The sequence below is a fragment of the Pinus tabuliformis genome, chromosome 8, assembly GCF_031772625.1.
Source record: "Pinus tabuliformis cultivar Carrire ecotype Pingquan chromosome 8, CPIR1, whole genome shotgun sequence".
In the NCBI taxonomy this organism is placed as follows: domain Eukaryota; kingdom Viridiplantae; phylum Streptophyta; class Pinopsida; order Pinales; family Pinaceae; genus Pinus; species Pinus tabuliformis.
Genome location: NC_142294.1, coordinates 1,244,932,344 through 1,244,952,449, shown reverse-complemented (window position 1 = coordinate 1,244,952,449; position 20,106 = coordinate 1,244,932,344). Strand labels below are relative to the sequence as shown.

General features: G+C 37.1%; 1 protein-coding gene across 6 annotated transcripts in view; it reads left to right on the top strand.

Annotated features, from left to right (window-relative positions):
* Positions 1–20,106, top strand: part of LOC149239891 (uridine kinase-like protein 4) — a 316,084-nt gene that overhangs the window by 149,749 nt on the left and 146,229 nt on the right. For all 6 annotated transcript variants that reach the window (XR_016246465.1, XM_089373576.1, XM_089373577.1 and 3 more), the window contains one exon: positions 13,673–13,742. Coding sequence is in view for 5 of the 6 variants with exons in the window: in XM_089373576.1 (XP_089229702.1) it covers positions 13,673–13,742 (70 nt within the window). In the remaining variant the exon portion in view is untranslated. The remainder of the gene's footprint in view (positions 1–13,672; positions 13,743–20,106) is intronic.

The following is a 20,106-nucleotide window of genomic DNA, read 5'->3' as shown; positions in this document are numbered from 1 at the left end:
CTATGCCATAACTCATTTAGTTCCTTCCCACTGCTATTGTCACTGCTTATTAGTGCCATTGGAGAGTCGAGCTGCAACCTGTACAATCTGTTGCTTTAGACTCCAATTTGTCTTACCTTCTTCCAGCTTGAGTGTTTAACAAACACTTTCTTCCCTACAAAGTGGATATCATATCCCTTATCCTGTAACTGAGATACTAGTAACTAAAATCAAGTTCATACCCAATCCTGGCACATGCAATACATTTGTAGCACTGATGGTTGCTCCTAACTCCCTTTGAAAATCGATGGTACCTTTCCCTACTGGAAGTCCATTTGCTCCTTCTTGTAGCAAGAGAAATATTGTCTAACCCCTGTCATATGAGACGACGCTCCATTGTATATATACTAGACACCCTGTGAAGCTGAGCTTGATAAGCAAGCAAATTCATCCTCCAATTTGGAAGGCAACTCTGAAGTTTCTTGAGTATCAAATCGATCCATGGCCATACTATGTGCTATTCCTCTTCCTCCCGACACTGATTTTGCTACTGCAAACTACTGCAAAATCCTCTGCACCACAAATTTGTAATCTGCTCCCGAAAATAATTTTGCTGCTGCTCCCTCTGCCTGCTGGAATCACTAATCTCGGGAAATCTATCTTTTTCTGCCACCTACAACTGAAAATCAAATTTCCGAAGCAATTCGTATTGCCTGGCTAGGTAATCTGCGGCAGGAGCACCAACGACCGATATTAAAACATAATTGATGGCCTAGATTAATTCCTCGTCGATCCATGTGAGTTTCTAGATGATTCTCACCTTATCTCAATCAATACTAATTAATTAATCATATTCCCTAAGTTTAGACTTTGGAAATATTTAAAAAACGACTAATAATCTAATTGAGACACTTCTAGGTGGAATTTCCAGAAATGATTTCTGGGTTTTGGAGAATTCGTGTAGTTTAGCCTCTCCACCACATTTCGTGGCTAGAACACATCTGATGCTACAAAAATTAACAACTTCTCTCCAACTATTTAGTGGTGAATTGAATCCACAAGGAAGGCTTCCCAATAAAGATCACCTAATGATATTTAATAAAGAAAGGCTTAATGGTGATGCAAGGTCTAATGATTGGAGGATAGATATTGAGGAAGCCTAGAAAGGCTAAGATAAGATTTATCAAATTCCAAGTACACTTTCCTAAGACCTTTTACGTATATTAGTGAGCTGTTATAAGTTAGGGTTTGAGAGGACATTCAATAATATGGCATGCAATGTCATATAAAAACTAGAAGAAATAACATTTTAAGCATAAATTAGGTAATTAAGTTTTAGGATAGGGAAATGAGTTTTTATGGCTGTGTTGTCGCATAGATTGTCACGACAACGCTCAGATCGGGGGCTGTCACTCTAATCCCCGATCTCTCCGTTGAAGTAGTCTCCCGAGGCTAAGTGGGGTAGACCCTATGGGATGAAGGAAGACCAACTGTGGACCAGTTGGGTTGGGAGACACAACAAGGTGATACCAGTACTTGATTTATTTTAGGAATTAATGTACTAGTGCCTTATGGAGTTAATGATTAAATGATTATTTATTAAATGTTGCAGAAATATAAACCATATAGAACAATCATTTATCATCAAATAATCCAAGAGATGCAAGATGTTCAATAAACTCAACGCTTTAATAATGATCCAACAATTAAACTTCAAGAAAAATCAAATGATCATAAAATTTAAATGTTGACCAGCTACCACTTTCATATAGCCAACTTTAAATAAACATCTAAGTGCATTTAGTTATAGAAAAATGGAACATAAATACCACAAAAAGACACCAAAATGATTTTTCAATTTTTAGCTAAGCTTTTTCAATTTTTTTTTAATTTTTATATTTTTCAAATAAAACAAAACAAAGTAAAAATTAAAGTAAATGAAACCTAAAATTATTTACACTAAACTAAACTTAAATGAAAAAGAAAATTAACTAAAACTAAAAACTAACTTAAAAAAAAATCAAATATTAAACTGATCTAAATCTAAAATTTAATTCTAAAACTAAATAAATGAAAACTAAAGAAATTTTTTTATGCCTTTTTTAATTTTTAATTTTTATGATTTTTTTGATATTTTTTAAAAATCAAACTTTAAAAATTAAATCTAAATTTAAATCTAAATAAATCCTAAAAAACTAACCCTTTTTAACTTTTGTTTTTATGAAATTTTTTAATTTTTCATATAAAATCCTAAGTTAAATATACATATAACCTAAATAAACAAAATGAAAATTAACATCTAAACCCTAACTCCTAACTATACTACATAAACAACAATAAAGAAAATAAAACAATGAATTTTGTTTTTGTTTTTGTTTTTTTTTTAAATTTTAATATATGTTATAACACACAACATAAATATTTAAACTAAAATCTAAACAAAGCTATCTAAACTAAAAATGAAACTAAAACTAAAACTAAAACCACCTACGCTAAACCTTTGCTCATACGACTTACCAAAAATCGATTTTTTTTGTTTTTTTTACTGCTTGATATGTTTGCAGGTGCGACGGGAGAAATAGGAGGTTGCGAAAATGGACAACGATTTATAACGGATGAGGGTGCTGGAGCTGAGGGAAGAACGCAGGTCATGAAGGATAGCAGAAATACGTTGAGGTTGGCAGCGTGAGGAGAGGAGAGAAATGGCAGAGAAAATGTCTGCGTGAGGGCTTGGCGAGGCAGCGTGGAGCTGCGATGAAGCTGTAGCAACGTGGGCAACGAGGAGAGTTAATATTGAAATGGATTGGGATGTAACAGCGATGAAGGGAAGGGAGCTGCGGGCAGGAATGAGAGAAGGAAAGGGATTAGACGCAGGTGGTGCATAGGCAATGTATGTGCAGCGAACAGGGATTGAGGACAAGCGGACAGTGTGAAAGCAGGGACGAGATTTGCAGCGAAGAAGCTTTGAACACCTGCGTAGGGACAGAAAGGAGATGGCGTAGAGATGGCAAGCGATGAAGAAGCTGGAGCAGAGGATGCAAGGCAAGGCCGTAACCCCCTAAAAAAAATTTCGAAATTTCTCTGTAACAGCAATGAAACCACAATGAAACCCTAGGATGCGACAACATAAAAAAAACTTCGAAAATTTTGTCAAAATGAAATCCCAGGCATCAGACAGAGAGCTTGGAAAAACCCTCGAATTTCTTCAGAAAACCTGAGAATTTTTTGAAGAATATCCCTGCAAAAATCACGCTGAGGCCAGATCTTACCCTCCAGGGCCTAGATCTGGCTTCAAACAAAAATCTCCTCTTCAGTCCTGCAATCTGCGATAGCAAAACAGAATACCCAGAAACAATATGTGCAAAGATGAAACTAAAAACCCTGAAAATTAGCTAAATAATTATAGTAATTACAAATTAAAGGCTCTAGGTAGCCAGATTTATCATTATGCCACATAAATATTTTCATAATTTAAATTTAATGTGAGATGCTTTAGAAAACCCTTCATGCATTCATAATTTTTTTTTCAAATGATAAGCCCGGGATCAAAACTCGCTGGGCTCTTTTAGAAATGCAATCCAGGAGTTGGCTGGTTCAGCCGAGAACTTCCCCGAATGCCCGGTAATCTAAAAAAAGAGGATTTCCTGCACAGCTTAAAATCAACCATTAACATAGAGGGAGAAAACAACAGTGAAATTCAGATCAAATGGAGATACCTGGCATTATGTTTCAGAAATTAAACTATCATTCAAACCCCAGAGATCAGACAAGATACCTGTGCCTAAATCAATCTTCATCAGCTATCATCAATGGCTGAAAATAAAATTATGCAGAAAAATAAAACATCTTACAACATTTCCAGAAAAGTAACACCAACAAGATTTTCAACCCCAAAGTCTTTCTTTATTGCACAAAAAATGACTACAAGGGAGCTTTCTTTAGCACCAGACTCTAAGGTCCAATCTGATCTCAAATGACCCCTGACACCCTATTTAAAGGAAAATTTCCCAACAACTAGTTTGAGTGATCCATGTCAAACTAATCTCGACCGTCGATGAGGATCAAAATCCCTTTTAATCTCATCCGTCGAAATTTTAAATGCATTTTAATATATCAAAAAATTGAAACTTTGCATTTATTTCCTCAAAACTTTGATTTATTATTATTATTATTTTATTTTTTAATTATTTTATTTATTTTTTAATTTTTATTGTTGGATACTCGAACTTAGCCCTTTGGAAAAATCACCTAGGACCTAGGACTTAGGACTTTATGAGGGGATAAAACATTTTCTAACCCTTAAGACACTTTACATCATGACTTTTACAATTTTACATCTCAAGGGGGAAAACTCATTTGACATAGACCCTCATAAACCACCCAGTTCTGCGACACAAACCTAATCTAGCAAATCAAACAACTTTTAATAACCTAACCAAATAGTTAGAATTATTTCCAAATTACTTTTACGTAGACTCGAAGCACACTAGGATTCCCCTAAGACTCTAATGACAAAATCCATTCCGGCTTTGGGGTTAGGTTGAAGGAAAACTCTGCCAATCATGGATCGGTGAGACAAAAAACCTTCCGGAATGTAGATTATCACTAGAAAACTAGGTTTGCCTAGGCAATTTACATACATGACTAAGATCTGCCAAGATTATTTACAATTTACACCTGCAGACTGGGTTTACAATATAACATGATTGGGCTGATGATGACAGTCGAATGGCACGGACACGTCGATCAAGCGCTATCCCTTTTGCGAAAAAGGGGGTGTACTGCTATGGGTAGTCGACACGTAGTGGTCAACATCTGGCTCTACTTGGGGACACGTTGCTGCACTGTAGGAATGTGAGAATCCAGAATCTGCATCGACGCAAGACACAACAAAAATAAGTAGTGTCCATTCAAAAATCATCATATAACATTAAGCACATGAAAGATATAAGCTCTTCATTTATTAACTATCTGGAAAAGTAAACCTGATCCTAAAATAGAAATGAAAATGCTGAAAAAACAAGGAGTAGGGTTAGAAATATAGAGGATTCCCCATGGCATCAAATGTGTTCAATATAGTGTATACTGAGCATTTGCCTGCTTTTAGGCAAATCTGTCGGCTGCTTATCGGATGTGCCATGTCCAATTCTGCATACGGTAGGACTTTTCCCTATCCGAAAATCAAGCTGTTCATGACTGTCTGATGCATAAAATCTTTTTCTCATTTTCTTTTTCTTGCGTGTTTCTTCGTGGCAGGCTGTATCACTGATAACGTGGAACTTTCTGCTTCAAAGCTCTCAGATGAAGTAGGTAAGATATGCGTGACATGTCTTTCTTCATTCTGCATCTGCCCTGTCAAGGATGATGGATCAGTCTCACAGGTGCCATGAGTTATAACTTGATCTTCTATGACCGGTGGATTAATCGTGTGAGCATCAAACTTATTATTAATTTCCCTTTTATCCAGGTCACCTTCAATTATCCACTTTTCAATGGAACAAAGGACCTCATAATAAGATGGAGCTTGTTGCAACAGATAAGGAGGCTCCTGATCTATTGACTTTCCCTAGTTTCTTTCATCCTTTGACCATTGTTGAAATTTTTGAACCTGTATTTTAATGGCATCTATCTGACTAGAGTGTTCAACCTTCATAGCACTAATTTCCCTGGCATGGTCTTCTTCCATGGTCAATAACTTATTCTGAAGACATATCTGATTAGCTTCCATATTTTTTATTACTTTATCGTCCTTTTCCTTTATGGTCATCAAGCAATGCTGCATAGAGTTTATCTCTTTCTTATGATTTGCTTGCATGGTCGTCATATTTTCCTCTAAGCTTGATAACTTGCTTTGCATAAAACTAATTTGTGTCATGATTAGTTTTCATGGCCTCAATTTCCTTAGCATGTTGATTTTGCATGTCGGTTATGTAATCAGAGTGTTTAATTTTCATGATCTCCATCTCCTTATTACGTTTTCCAGGTGGGTGCATAAAGTTCTCACATCATTGGCGTAATTAGTTTGATTGATCTCCATATTTTTTACCAGCCGCATTAGTTCTTGTATAATTTGCTTCTGATCTTCCTTTCCATTGTCAACACTGTTTTTACAGTTTGTCCCTACTTTTCTACTATCATGGATTTGATTTACAATGGTACAGGTGGATGGCACATTCTAATATGAAGAATTGTCTTGAAATCTTTCATCGACAGCTAGACCTTTCATAAGATTACTTTCATTCTGTTCCACAATTTTAGGGGCACAAGGCGAGCTATCTTGATAACCATATCTATCTTTAAAAGCATCGACAATGTCTTGTAAAGAAGTGAAAGAATCTTCAGGACAATTATTAAACCAATTCAAAGCATCATCCTCTAAAGAAAGGACAAATAGATGCATTTTGACATCTTCATGATTATACTGAGGAGATCTACAATACATGATCATTATACGAGTAAACCTGCCTAGATGCTTTTTAACAGCAACTGAATCACCACCTGAGAACAAAGGTAATTTAGAAATGGCCACTTCTGGAACATCATGGAGATCATCAGTAAAATGACATGGTTAAACGAATAATCCATGCTGAATAACGAGGGACCAAATGGATGATAGAAAGAGATCTCTGCTCAAGAAAATCAAGAGATGAAAGAAGTGGAGTCGCCACTTGAACAATGAATTATTCTAGGATCCATAAAGAAACCAACAAGCAGATATGAGGGAGGCTTCTTGTTTGGGAAAAAATAAAAGAAATGGAGTCGCCACCCAAACAAGAAATGAACTGAAGAGTAGTCGCTGATATGACAAAAGATAAGGCGATGAAAAGATCCAAATGATGCCAAAAAAAATGTTGGCCGTTTGACAGGCTAATGAATGGCAGAAAAGATGAGATGATGCCAAAAAATGTTGACTTTGCCAGCTCAAATGAGAGATGGGAAAGAAGAAAGAATGATGAATGTCGAATAAACCAAGGACAGAAAAAACTCTATACCTGACAACGACGCCAAAAAAATATTGTCGCACAGATTGTCACAACAATGCTCAGACCGGGGGCTGTCACTCTAATCCCTGATCTCTCCGTTTAAGCCGTCTCCCGAGGCTAAGGGCGGTAGACCCTATGGGATGAAGGAAGACCAACTATAGACCAGTTGGGTTGGGGGACACAACAAGGCGATACCAGTACTTGATTGATTTTAGGAATTAATGTACCAGTGCCTTATGGAGTTAATGATTAAATGATTATTTATTAAATGTTGCAGAAATATAAACCATATAGAACAATCATTTATCATCAAATAACCCAAGCGATGCAAGATGTTCAATAAACTCAACGCTTTAATAATGATCCAACAATTAAACTTCAAGAAAAATCAAATGATCATAAAATTTAAATGCTGACCAGCTACCACTTTCATATAGCCGACTTTAAATAAACATCTAAGTGCATTTAGCTATAGAAAAATGGAACATACATACCACAAAAGGACACCAAAATGATTTTTCAATTTTTAGCTAAGCTTTTTCAATTTTTTTTTTTTTTTTTAATTTTTAAATATTTTTATATTTTTTAAATAAAACAAAACAAAGCAAAAATTAAAGTAAATGAAACCGAAAATTATTTACACTAAACTAAACTTAAATGAAAAAGAAAATAAACTAAAACTAAAAACTAACTTAAAAAAAAATCAAATAATTCTAAAACTAAATAAAAGAAAACTAAAGAAAATCTTTTATGCCTTTTTTAATTTTTATGATTTTTTGATATTTTTTAGAAATCAAAATTTAAAAATTAAATCTAAATTTAAATCTAAATAAATCCTAAAAAACTAACCCCTTTTAACTTTTTTGTTTTTATGAAATTTTTTAATTTCTCATATAAAATCCTAAGTTAAATATACATATAACCTAAATAAACAAAATGAAAATTAACATCTAAACCCTAACTCCTAACTATACTACATAAATAACAATAAAGAAAATAAAACAACGAATTTTGTTTTTTATTTTAATATATGTTATAACACACAACATAAAGATTTAAATTAAAATGTAAACAAAGCTATCTAAACTAAAAATGAAACTAAAACTAAAACTAAAACTGCCTACGCTAAACCTTTACTCATATGACTTACCAAAAATTGATTTTTTTTGTTTTTTTACTGCTTGATATGATCGCAGGTGCGATGGGAGAAAGAGGAGGCTGCGAAAATGGACAACTATTTGCAGCGGATGAGGGTGCCGGAGCTGAGTGAAGAACGCAGGTCATGAAGGATAGTAGAAATACGTTGAGGCTGACAGCGTGAGGAGAGGAGAGAAATGGAAGAGAAAATGTCTGCGTGAGGGCTTGGCGAGGCAACGTGGAGCTGTGATGAAGCCGCAACAACGTGGGCAGTGGGAGAGTTAATACTGAAATGGAGTGGGATGGAACAACGATGAAGGGAAGGGAGCTGCGGGCAGGAACGAGAGAAGGAAAGGGATTAGACGCAGGTGGTGCGTAGGCAATGTATGGAGCAATGAACAGGGATCGAGGACAAGCGGACAGCGTGAAAGCGGGGACGGGATTTGTAGCGAAGAAGCTTTGAACACTTGCGTAGGGACAGAAAGGAGATGGCAGGCGATGAAGAAGCTGGAGCAAAGGACGCAAATCAAGGCCGCAACTCCCTAAAAAAAATTTCGAAATTTCTATGTAACAACAATGAAACCACAATGAAACCCCAAGATGCCAAAACATAAAAGAATTTCGAAAATTTCTGTCAAAATGAAATCCCAGGCAGCAAACAGATAGCCTGGAAAAACCCTCGAATTTCTTCAGAAAACCTGAGAAATTTTTGAAGAATATCCTTGCAAAAATGATGCTGAGGCCAGATCTTACCCTCCAGGGCCTAGATCTAGCTTCAAACAAAAATCTCCTCTTCAGTCTTGCAATCTACAATAGCAAAACAGAATACCTAGAAACAATATGTGCAAAGATGAAACTAAAAACCTTGAAAATCAGCTAAATAATTACAGTAATTACAAATTAAAGGCTCTAGGTAGCCAGATTTATCATTATGCCACAAAAATATTTTCAGAATTTAAATTTAATGTGAGATGCTTCAGAAAACCCTTCATGCATTCATAATTTTTTTTTCCAATGATAAGCCCGTGATCAAAATTGGCTGGGCTTTTTCAGAAAACGCAATCCGGGAGTTGGCTGGTTCAGCCGAGAACTTTCCCGAACGCCCGGTAATATAAAAAAAGAGGATTTCTTGCACAACTTAAAATCAACCATTAACATAGAGGGAGAAAACAATAGTGAAATTCAGATCAAATGGAGATACCTAGCATTATGTTTCAGAAATTAAACTATCATTCAAACCCCAGAGATCAGACAAGATACCTGTGCCTAAATCAATCTTCATCAAGCTATCATAAATGGCTGAAAATAAAATTATGCAGAAAAATAAAACATCTTACAACATTTCCAAAAGAGTAAGACCAGGAAGATTTTCAACCCCAAAGTCTTTCTTTATTTCACAAAAAATGACTACAAGAGAGCTTTCTTTAGCACCAGACTCTAAGATCCAATCTGATCTCAAATGACCCCTGACATGCTATTTATAGGAAAATTCCCCAACGGCTAGTTCGAGTGATCCATGTCAAACTAATTTCGACCGTCGATGAGGATCAAAATCCCTTTTAATCTCATCCGTCGAAATTTTAAATGCATTTTAATATATTAAAAAATTAAAACTTTGCATTTATTTCCTCAAAACTTTGATTTACTGTTATTTTATTTTATTTTTTAATTATTTTTATTTTTTTTTAGAATTTTATTGTTGGATCCTCGAACTTAGCCCTTTGGAAAAATCACCTACGACTGAGGACTTAGGACTTTATGAGGGGATAAAACATTTTCTAACCCTCAAGACACTTTACATCATGACTTTTACAATTTCACATCTCAAGGGGGAAACCCGTTTGACATAGACCCTCATAAACCACCCGGTTCTGTGACACAAACATAATCTAGCAGATCAAGCAACTTGTAATAACCTAACCAAATAGTTAGAATTATTTCCAAATTACTTTTACATAGACTCGAAGCACACTAGGATTCCCCTAAGACTCTAATGACAAAATCCATTCCGGCTCTGGGGTTACGCTGAAGGAAAACTCTGTCAATCATGGATCGGTGAGACAAAAAGCCTTCCGGAACGTAGATTATCACTAGAAAATTAGGTTTGCCTAGGAAATTTACATACATGACTCAGATCTGCCAAGATTATTTACAATTTACACATGCAGACTGGGTTTACAATATAACATGACCGGCCTAATGATGACAGTCGAATGGCACGGACACGTCGATCAAGCGCTATCCCTTTTGCGAAAAAGGGGGTGTACTGCTATGGGTAGTTGACATGTAGTGGTCAACAGGCTGAAACAAACATAAAACAACAATAAATGAGATAAAATCAGCCCTAATTATAGATTTACCATGAAATTAATGGTAGATTTTGATTTATTCAAATTATTAAATGCAATCCCTATCAAGAGGGTAATGGTGCATCCAAACAAAATTCCTATTAAATATAGTTTCAAGAAAACCCTAACCTTAACCCTAGCCCTAACTGTAGACACTTAGAAATTAGAGGAACGAGAGAGAAAATAGAGAAAAGGAGGGCTTAATCAACACCTACTAGACTAATGCTTTGATCCAATTGGGAAATGGAGTCTTTCAAGGAAAAATCTATGAAGAAGGCCTTCATGAAGAGTGTTAGAGAATAAGAATCTCTGCTTAGAAACCCTAGTGACCTCCTTAAATGAGAGATTCTACATTAAGAGGCATATATCAAAGTTCTCCTGAGGGTTTCGAGGAAAGGAATTTTACATACTATGAAGAATCAATATTTCAAGAAAAATATTCCAATCTAACATGGCACACATGAAAACTATAATTCATGTAATATAACATGCAAAATGGATGAAAATCAACCATAAATTTACAACATTTCACAAGGGTCTCTTCATTCAATCCCAAAGAGGTGTCCTTATGCAAAATTTTTCTCCAAAGGACAATTTGGTCCATAAAATTACATTGTGTTAAAGTAGAAAAGAGGACAATAGCTAGTGCACAATTCCAAAGAGAGAGAAGTGTCCTGAATGATGATGATGAATAAGTGAATGAGACTCCCCACTATTTGTATGAGGGCAACCAAGTCTCATTTCACTAGTTTTAAAATCAAAATCCCTAAAACAAGTTTAGTTGAGCGCTCAACAAGGTCAAAGGTCACAATCTGACCTTGAGATAGCTCTAAAACATAATAAAATGCCAAAAATAACTAACATGTGTGGGAAATAATGCTCTCCACCATGATGTCATCCTTGAAAAATGATCCATAATGTATCAAGCAAGTGATGAAATGGTCAAAGGGTGCTGCTCACTCCAAGAAATCCTTAAAATGCATGTATACATCTCCATAAGGCACCTCCTCCACCATGGCATCCTCCATAAAGAGGCCTACATCACCCTTTCAAAGCATGTAGGAGTGACATGACACCATTTAAGGCAATCATTGGCACTAAGGAAGAACGTACTGGCCCTCCCAAGTGATTTCAGTGACAATCATCCTCATTTGGGCTCCAGAACATGGCATCATCCTTCAAACAAGGTCAAGGCTAGATCGAGGGCATCCTGGGTCCATCTCGGCACATCATCAAATAGTCCAATGCCCAAGCTCTCAAGATCGATATTTTAACATCTGGAGGGCTCTCAAGATCGATATTTTAACATCTGGAGGCAGATCAGGAGGTGTAGAGTCATGTAGAAGTTTCTCAGGCCCCAATGCTCATCTTTAGATTGGCAACGTTGGGGTCACAAGGTCATATTTTCTCTCTGAATGTGGCAAAGTACCCTCTGGAAGGTGTTAGAAGGAAGTCAAGTCATCCCTCGAGGGATCTCTGCTGAATGTATGGTATTGTTACCCACCAAAAGTGGGTGACTGCATAGGAGATATTTTTCTCCTACCATCTCTTCAACCAACAACCATCAACCCTCGAAAACCACTAGTAGTTGATGATGATGTGCCATTCATATCTTCGCCACCTGCTTTAGTCATATGTTTTCTTGGCCATTTGGCAAGAGTGCACGTTGGAAAGTGGGCTTCTGATCAAAAGGTACTTTATTCATTTTGCATTCGGGTGCTTATGTTTGTTTGTATTTTGGGCATTTGACTTGGATCATTGGGTAACCTAGAAGGAAGAGGGGTTTCGACTGTTATTTTGTTCCCTCACCTTAAATGGGGGGTTAATCCTTCATCCTAGTCTAGTGGGACCTCCCATAATAGCCCAATGGGTATAGGAGGGGCACTACTTGGAAAACTCTGATTGAGATAATGTAGTCCCATCTCTCCCTATTCCATACTTACCACTTTCCATCTTACATTACGAGCCCCATATTCAACCCCCCTTCTTCAGGTTCAACTGACCATTAGTTCTCTGGGATTGGCACCATACATCCTCATACTTGTGTAGGGCTCGAAACTTTTCCCTAAGAGGTTGATGCAACTAAAAGAAAAGGAAAAAGCAAATAATGGCCACAAGTAAAAACAAAGAAGAATAAAATGCAAAAGATGGCTGGGACTTTCGGCCTCGCTCCATAAACATCCCATGCACAAAAAACTCAACCTCCAAGATTTTGGCCTCCCTCCTCAGATTGTTTGCCTCCTCTAATTTCCCTTCCTAAAACCCCTTACTCATACTTTCTCTTTCTCTTCAGTCTTTGTCAAATCTGCAATGTCACTCATGCAAGTCTCTTGCTCAATGTCTCACTCTTGTGTCTTCATCCTCTGCCTTAGGCTCCCTTTATAATTTGTCATTAAGCCAAATCCCTAATCTCCAAAGTCATAGAGAGGTAGGATTAAATCCTAAGCCACTTAGATCAACGGTGAAGATTGAATCTAAGTCACTTAAATAATTAAATTATTTAGCCTTAGACTTTAGCCCAACATCCAGTGTTAATCAATAAATTAATTAACGTGCTTCTCCTAAGTTAAAACTTATGAAAAGAATTATAATATGTTCTCCTCTCAAACAAGCACCTAAGGAGGACTCTTTCCTACATGCTAGACACTTAGCCTATATATTAGACCTTCTGATGCTACAAATATCGACATCCCGGTTATGTTCTCTGCATCATTGGCCTTGAAGCATTCAACAAAAGTTGTTAGGATTTCAGGATATTACCTTGCAACACATAAGTTATATCAATATTTTAGTATATGTTATGCAGATTGTAACATCATAATTCCCAGCATATGGAGATTGAACTTTGTATTTCTTTTCTTCCCAAAATTAACACGGAATTGTTAAACTGTGGTCAAAATCATTAATTTGACAAACTATTTCAGTTGTGGGTTTTGGTGTTATTTTGGAACCAATGATGCTGTATAAAACTAGCAACATATCTATAATCTGAAATGGGTTGTATTTCTGACAAATTTTATACTAGTATGGTTATCTGGGACTTGAAATGGAAGAAAAGGGAGGGAGCTTAAAATATAATAATTAAAAAACACATTTTTAAGTTATAGTATTCTAGATTGTAATAACGAGGTATTTAGTTTCAGTGATTTATATTTTAAGCTTTTGATCTAGGGTATATTTCTATCTGCTTCTAAATATAGTCTTTTTATTAATTGGAAATTACAGGACTCATTCTATCGTGGTTTAACTCCAGAGGAATTGGAACATGTGCAAGAATATAATTTTGATCATCCTGGTAACAACCGAAGCCTTCTCTGAAATGGGTATTGGAGGAACACTTAATATCATACAACATATGATGCAGAAATGTATTTTTTATAACATTTGTACACATGTAGAATCTTTGGCCAGGAGGCCTTAAAACATAAGATTTTATGGAGACTAAAGCACAAACTAGAGAATGGGAAATATGCCCTAAAATAGATATGAAATATTTGATATTTTGTTATTTTCAGTAAGAATGAAGGTGGAAAAGTTGAAACTCAATGCCATTATGAAACATTTTTCACTCTGCTTTTGTACTTTAATCTGGGGGTCCTGTGGATTCCATCTAATAGATAAGAAAGCTAAATAATTGAAGAATACCAGTGATAACAAAGGGCTCTTCCGCTTACGATTTGTATGCTGTTTTTCAAATCTGTTAAATAATAAATATATGACAAACCTTCAAGCTGTGTTTGTGGGATCTTATAACAGCATATGCAGATGGAAATAAGTACAATAATTTGGAGCAAATAATTGTCAGTTATATGGTAATATGCTGCAGCGAGTATATCACTAATCCCAAGGTGGGCTGCCCAACATTACACAATTGCCACTCTCACCTATCTTACCATTGATTACATCATTTATAGTGCCCTAAGACAGATAGGTGGTCTAACCACCTAGCTAGCCTTAATACTAATTACCTTTAATTTCATGTTCTATTACATGCTACTTGGTCATTTCAACACAATCTTAAACATTTATATTAACATTGAAGCTTGTTTTCTCCTTGACACCCCTCTTTCATACGGAAGTTCCAATAGAGTTATTAAATTGTTGATCACCTTGAATCTGTATGTGCATTTTGAATTGGATTATCCAAAACTAACTAGAATGCGTTTTGAATTGGATTACCCAAAACCAACAATTATAGGTTTTAGATTGGATGACCCCAAACAATGCATATTCTTCCAACTTGATGTGCAATCTGAGATAAATGTTAGCAAAAGTTGACCAAACAAAGAGAAATTTTCACCTCCTGCTGCTCAGTCTGCTAGTGTCAACATTGGAAATCTTGAGCTGCCAATAGGCCCTGTTGCCACAAAATCTAGCAGGGGTCCTAGGAGGGGCACCTAAGGGACAACTACTAGACAAAATGACAACAATGGAACGAAGACCTACTGTCACCTCAATCGATGTCCCTTGCTCTTTACAGACTTTCATTGATAGGAGAAGTCCCAGTATGAGGGAAATCAATATGGTAGCAGGATCAACAATTAAGTGTTATGTGATTTCCAAGGCGCATTCAAAGGAGAGGCTCAATATAGGGATCTCTTGCTTCAATGAAGCTTAATGGCTCTCCAAGAAAGACCTAAAGGTAGGAATCAAGATCTAGGAATTTAAGATGTTACAATAAGGCTAGGTATATGTAGAATCAAGATACCCAAAGTGGAAGTAGGAACTGTCAATAAGCTGTCTTAAATAAGCCATTGGTTCTAAGAAAAGTGTTGCTAAAATTGAGAGACCTAGATTGGGTGCACATGAGACCTAGGGTTTAGTATTTATCATGAAAGGGAAACCTCCAAGGAAGATCCTAGATCAAGTTAGGACAAAGAAAAGGGTTGAAAATGATCAAGCTTTAGTAAGAGACAACCCTCAAGAAACCTTTCACTATGATGTCCAAGATTGGCTTCCAACGTCCGAGCTACCTCTCAAATGAACTGTTGAAATCAAGTGAAACTTTGAGGATCTCTAGGAGAGACAACAACGCAGAAGTTGGTCCAAGCGGAATGGCAAGATCAACTCCCTAAGAGATTTTGCATGATGCCCTAGCAAGGCTGTCCAAGTGAAAGGCCAAAATTTTTGGGAGGAGAAAAAGATAAAGGAACAAGGGTGATAACCGAAATTTCCTTAGACTAGTGTCTTGTCCTTGGGCTATGGAGTCTATGTGCCTTGAAATTTGGCCAAAATTGTCTTCAAGGAGGCTAGAAAATGATACCCTAGCAAGCACTTCCTAGCATTTACCCACCCAAGTTTTATGGACTTTCATGGAAAGAAAATGAGTTCTATTTCACTAGGAACATTGAACTACTTCTTATCGATGAGTAACATGCACAAATTTGCAATCTAACAATTCTTTACAATGATATTCAATAATTAGGGCACAAAAGGAAAGAGTTAGTTACAAATTTTCCACACATTAGACATTTTTCATGCAAAAATCTTTCATAAGATTACTTACAAGACAACAAGAGATATATCCAAATTCAAGATCAAGAAGATGGCTCCAAGAGAACGAAAATTTCAGCTCCAAAGATATTGAAATGCATCAAGAGATCTTCAATAGGCAACCAAGAAAAATTGCGAAAGTCTCTTCAAGAGAGCTAATCCAAGTCAAGTGATGATGATTTACAACTGAGGCTCTACTTCTATTTATATGAGCCTCAAGGAGTTTGATTTTGTCTAATTAGCCTAATGAGCCCCCTAAAATAACTTTAATGTGCAAAATAACAATCCTATTGGTGACAAGCCCACAAAATAGATCAAAAGTGCACAACAAGCCTTCCTAATGAGAGCAAAATGATAGAATAATGGTGCAAAAGGGTCGTTGGAAGGACAAGATGTGTCCTCTATGTGCCAAGATGAAGAGGAGGGCTCTCAAAATTATGACCAAGGGGGTGGCCCCTTGGTTTCCAAGCGAAACATCAATGGTGCTCCCAAGTGGCTAAGGGGCACAATGAATAGTCTCATGGGTCTCCAACTAGATCAAACATGTCAATGCTCCATCAATAAGGGCTAGAATGATGATACAAGCCCTCCCATGTCTCTCCGAATGAGACAAAACCCCTTCTGGGCTCTGGATCAACTACCAATTGTCACGTGCAAGTGTGTGGCCAACTGGGCAACGTGGTCCAAGTGCATCATCATCTCTATATGGCTAAGGCATGAGCAAGCAATATGTGGTGCTGAAGAAGCCCATGGCGTGGCAATGAATTCTCTGCTATGGTGGAGGACCATGGCTCTCAACGCTTATATTAAAAGTGCCATTATAACCCTCTAGAGGGCTTAGATCTCATATAGGGAGGCCAAGCCCAAGATGAAGACCCACCCGCAATCTTGTATAAGATCCATCCACAATCTTTATAAGATCCAATGCGTTTCCTCACCTTCCAGTACAACAATTCAGTAGCACATTTGAGTATAGGTTTGCTAATCAGAGGCAAAAGTGGACACTTCATAGTGGCATGCCCTTCCAAATGGGATCTAGAGTGTATAGGTGTCACCAAGCTCAAGAGAGAGGTTAATAAAGGACCCTATTAGGTGGTTTCAACCTCTAAGGGAGTAATAGGTCCATGGTACATCCATCAAATGGCAGGTGTTATGTGAAATAGTGATGGAATGGAATGGGGCAACAAGGAGGCTCCAAGCCACATGCCATGGTGCAAGGGTAGCTACAATGAGGGAAGCCCACACATGGGTGTATGAATGTAGGAGAGAGAAATTGTGGTGCATGAGTTACCTCGACCTATGTTTTTCCACCCTTCTTCATATGCCTTTTGCCTTTTATTGATTTTTCTTTCTTTTAACTGCTCGGGGCTCAAGGGGATGAGAGCATGATGTGTATAAAGCAGTGAATAGCCCCCTTAAGGTTGATCAATTCACTGCCCACCAAGGGTTAGGACAATCACGGGTTCCTTAATGATGTAGGGTGCACACATAGGGGCCCTAGGAACCAGGGTGATGGCCATAACGATAGGGGGTAGAGCTCACGCTTCGATTTTTCCCACGTGTTAAATTCTTATGTCTTGACCATATTTTGCACTTTATGGTACATTTCTTGTTGTAATTGGTCAAATTATGCTTTTAACTTTCTTTTTAGTTGCAACAACCTTTGGGGCATCGTTCCGGGCCCAACCCAAGGTGTGGACAAAGGAAGGGGTAGGCTAACCCCTTTGGACCCAATGGAAAAATGTGGACTCAGGTGGGAGAAATGTGAGAAGGGGATATAATGAGTGGAGGGGAGTGATATATGTGGTATCAGGAAGCGGGACCACACAACTAGTATCAGGGTTTCCCATGTATTGCCACTCCTAAAGCTAGTATCCAATTGAGGAGATCCCATGAGACTAGGGTACAAGATTAACCACCAAGTTGGGACCAAGGAACATGAGTACAGACCGTGCCCATTCTTTTCACCGAATCCCCCCACTAATCCGTGTCCAAATGTGTCCAAGAAAAGCAAGCAAATATACCCAACTAAATAATGAAAACCATACTTTTAGGGTTGGAAGGCCCATCTTCAAACACATGATCATAACAGATGGGCGAGGGCACATAATAGCTGGCTCAGGTGGCAGAGAATGGTGGCACATCGAGCTACCTGGTGGTTGCAAGGGGCTACTGGCTGCTGGTTGAAGACATCGAGGAGAAAAATTCTTCTATGGGTGGGTGTCACCCATTGGTGGTGGGTAACAGGCCCAATACCATAATAAATGTTAACTCCTATTGTGATCAAAATCAGCACACTCTTAGGGTTTTTGAATCTTCATGTGCACCAAAACTCTAAATCACACCTCTTCTCCTGTCTGGTAAACATTTTTCGCAACACCAACTTAACAACAAAACTTTTCCCTCTTGTTCCATGTAAATTATGTGTGCCTTCTTTGGCCACAATCCTTGTGCACTCTTTGTGGTTGCCCTGGCCTTGATCACGTAGTCCCACCAGCTTCCACATGCCTACGCTGGCCATAATTCTGTGTGCCTATCATGTATTCTCCATGGCTTAGATTATGTGCGCCATTACCTTGTAGACAATCTCCTACTTGGGCTCATGTTTTCAGAAATATCAAAACTGCCTTTCGGACTTTTCTGCCACATGGAAAATAATTATCTCACTTCTGATTTTCTTGTAGCCTATTTGCTTTCCGTTGACAAAATAAAATTGTTTCTTTTCAAACAACCAGATTAATTTTGTCCTTGTGTACCATTTGCTAACCTGTGATTATTAGATACTGTTATGATTGGTGACATCCTATTATCACAATTAGTTCTTTTATTTCCTGCTCAGACATTTGTTAGCCTGTTGTTAGATAAATATGCAGCCATCTTTTCTCACATGGGAAACTTACCCGGTCTCTGTGGTTAGCTGCTATACTTGGCCTCTATTGTGAGTGGCTGAAATATTGTTTCATGATCTTCTTGGATATTCTTGTGTCTTCTTACACTTTGTGGTTCCTTCCACCCTGATTTGACAGATCCATGCTCATCTTGTGACATTTGTTTCATGTCTTGACCACTCCCTGTGGGAGAAAAGTGACCAAGTCACAGCCTTGCTACATGCCACCAGAGGGATTTAATGGAGCTTGAACACAGTACATTGCTAATGGAGAGAACACAAGTTCATCATTATGTGCTGCATGACCTTATTGCAGTTACCGTTTAAATTTTTTCATGTGCCTGTTTGTGGCACCCTGCTCCTGTTCCCAAACCCACTGCTGGTCGTGGAGCAGTTGCCCTTCACGGTTTCACATGATGTTGTCGTTGTTGTAGGACTATTGAGCATTTCATGAAATTTATTCCCTAACAATGCTTTTTTTATTTATTTGATTGTCATATTTTTCATCGACATATAATTCTTCTTTTAAATTATTTTTATTTTGTTGTAAGTTCTAAAGTCTAAACAAAAATTAATATCTCAAATCTCTCTCTATTTTATTACTTTTCTTTTTATTATTGTACCTTCATTGTTTGTCTTTGTGCTTTCCTCTTTCCCACATGCTTGCTTCTCCCTTTAATTTACTCAGAATCCTGAATGCCCTAGAACTGGATTGGGCTCTGAAACCATGTAGAGTTTTATAACAGTGTATGCACATGAAAATAAGCACAATAATTGGACAGAATAGTAAAATGTCACTTATGTCAATAATAAGCTGCACTAAGACATAACCAGAGATTGAGGTGGACTACACAGCATTACACAATTACCACTCTCAGCTATCTCACCATATATTATATCATTTATAATACCCTAGGTGGTCTAACCAGCTAGCTAACCTTATAGTAATTATTATCATTAACTTTGATGTCGGGTTATATTACTAACATATTATGTGGTCACTTTAATACATAATTTATTAACATTGGAGCTTGGAGTTTATTTCTAGGTGTATGTCAAGTTAATGTTCAAATTATGTGCAACGGGTTGCTGTCAAAATACTACATTTATGACACGTTGGTGACTTTCTGTTCAACCAAAAAACCTACTAAAATTTGTACATGTGCTATAATGAAAGATATCTCCATTAAAATCTTGCAGTATGGTAGTCAATTGAAAGATTGCTGGTGCATAGACCTTATTATTGCTTCTAAGCTAGTTTGGTTTGGTGGTGCACTAT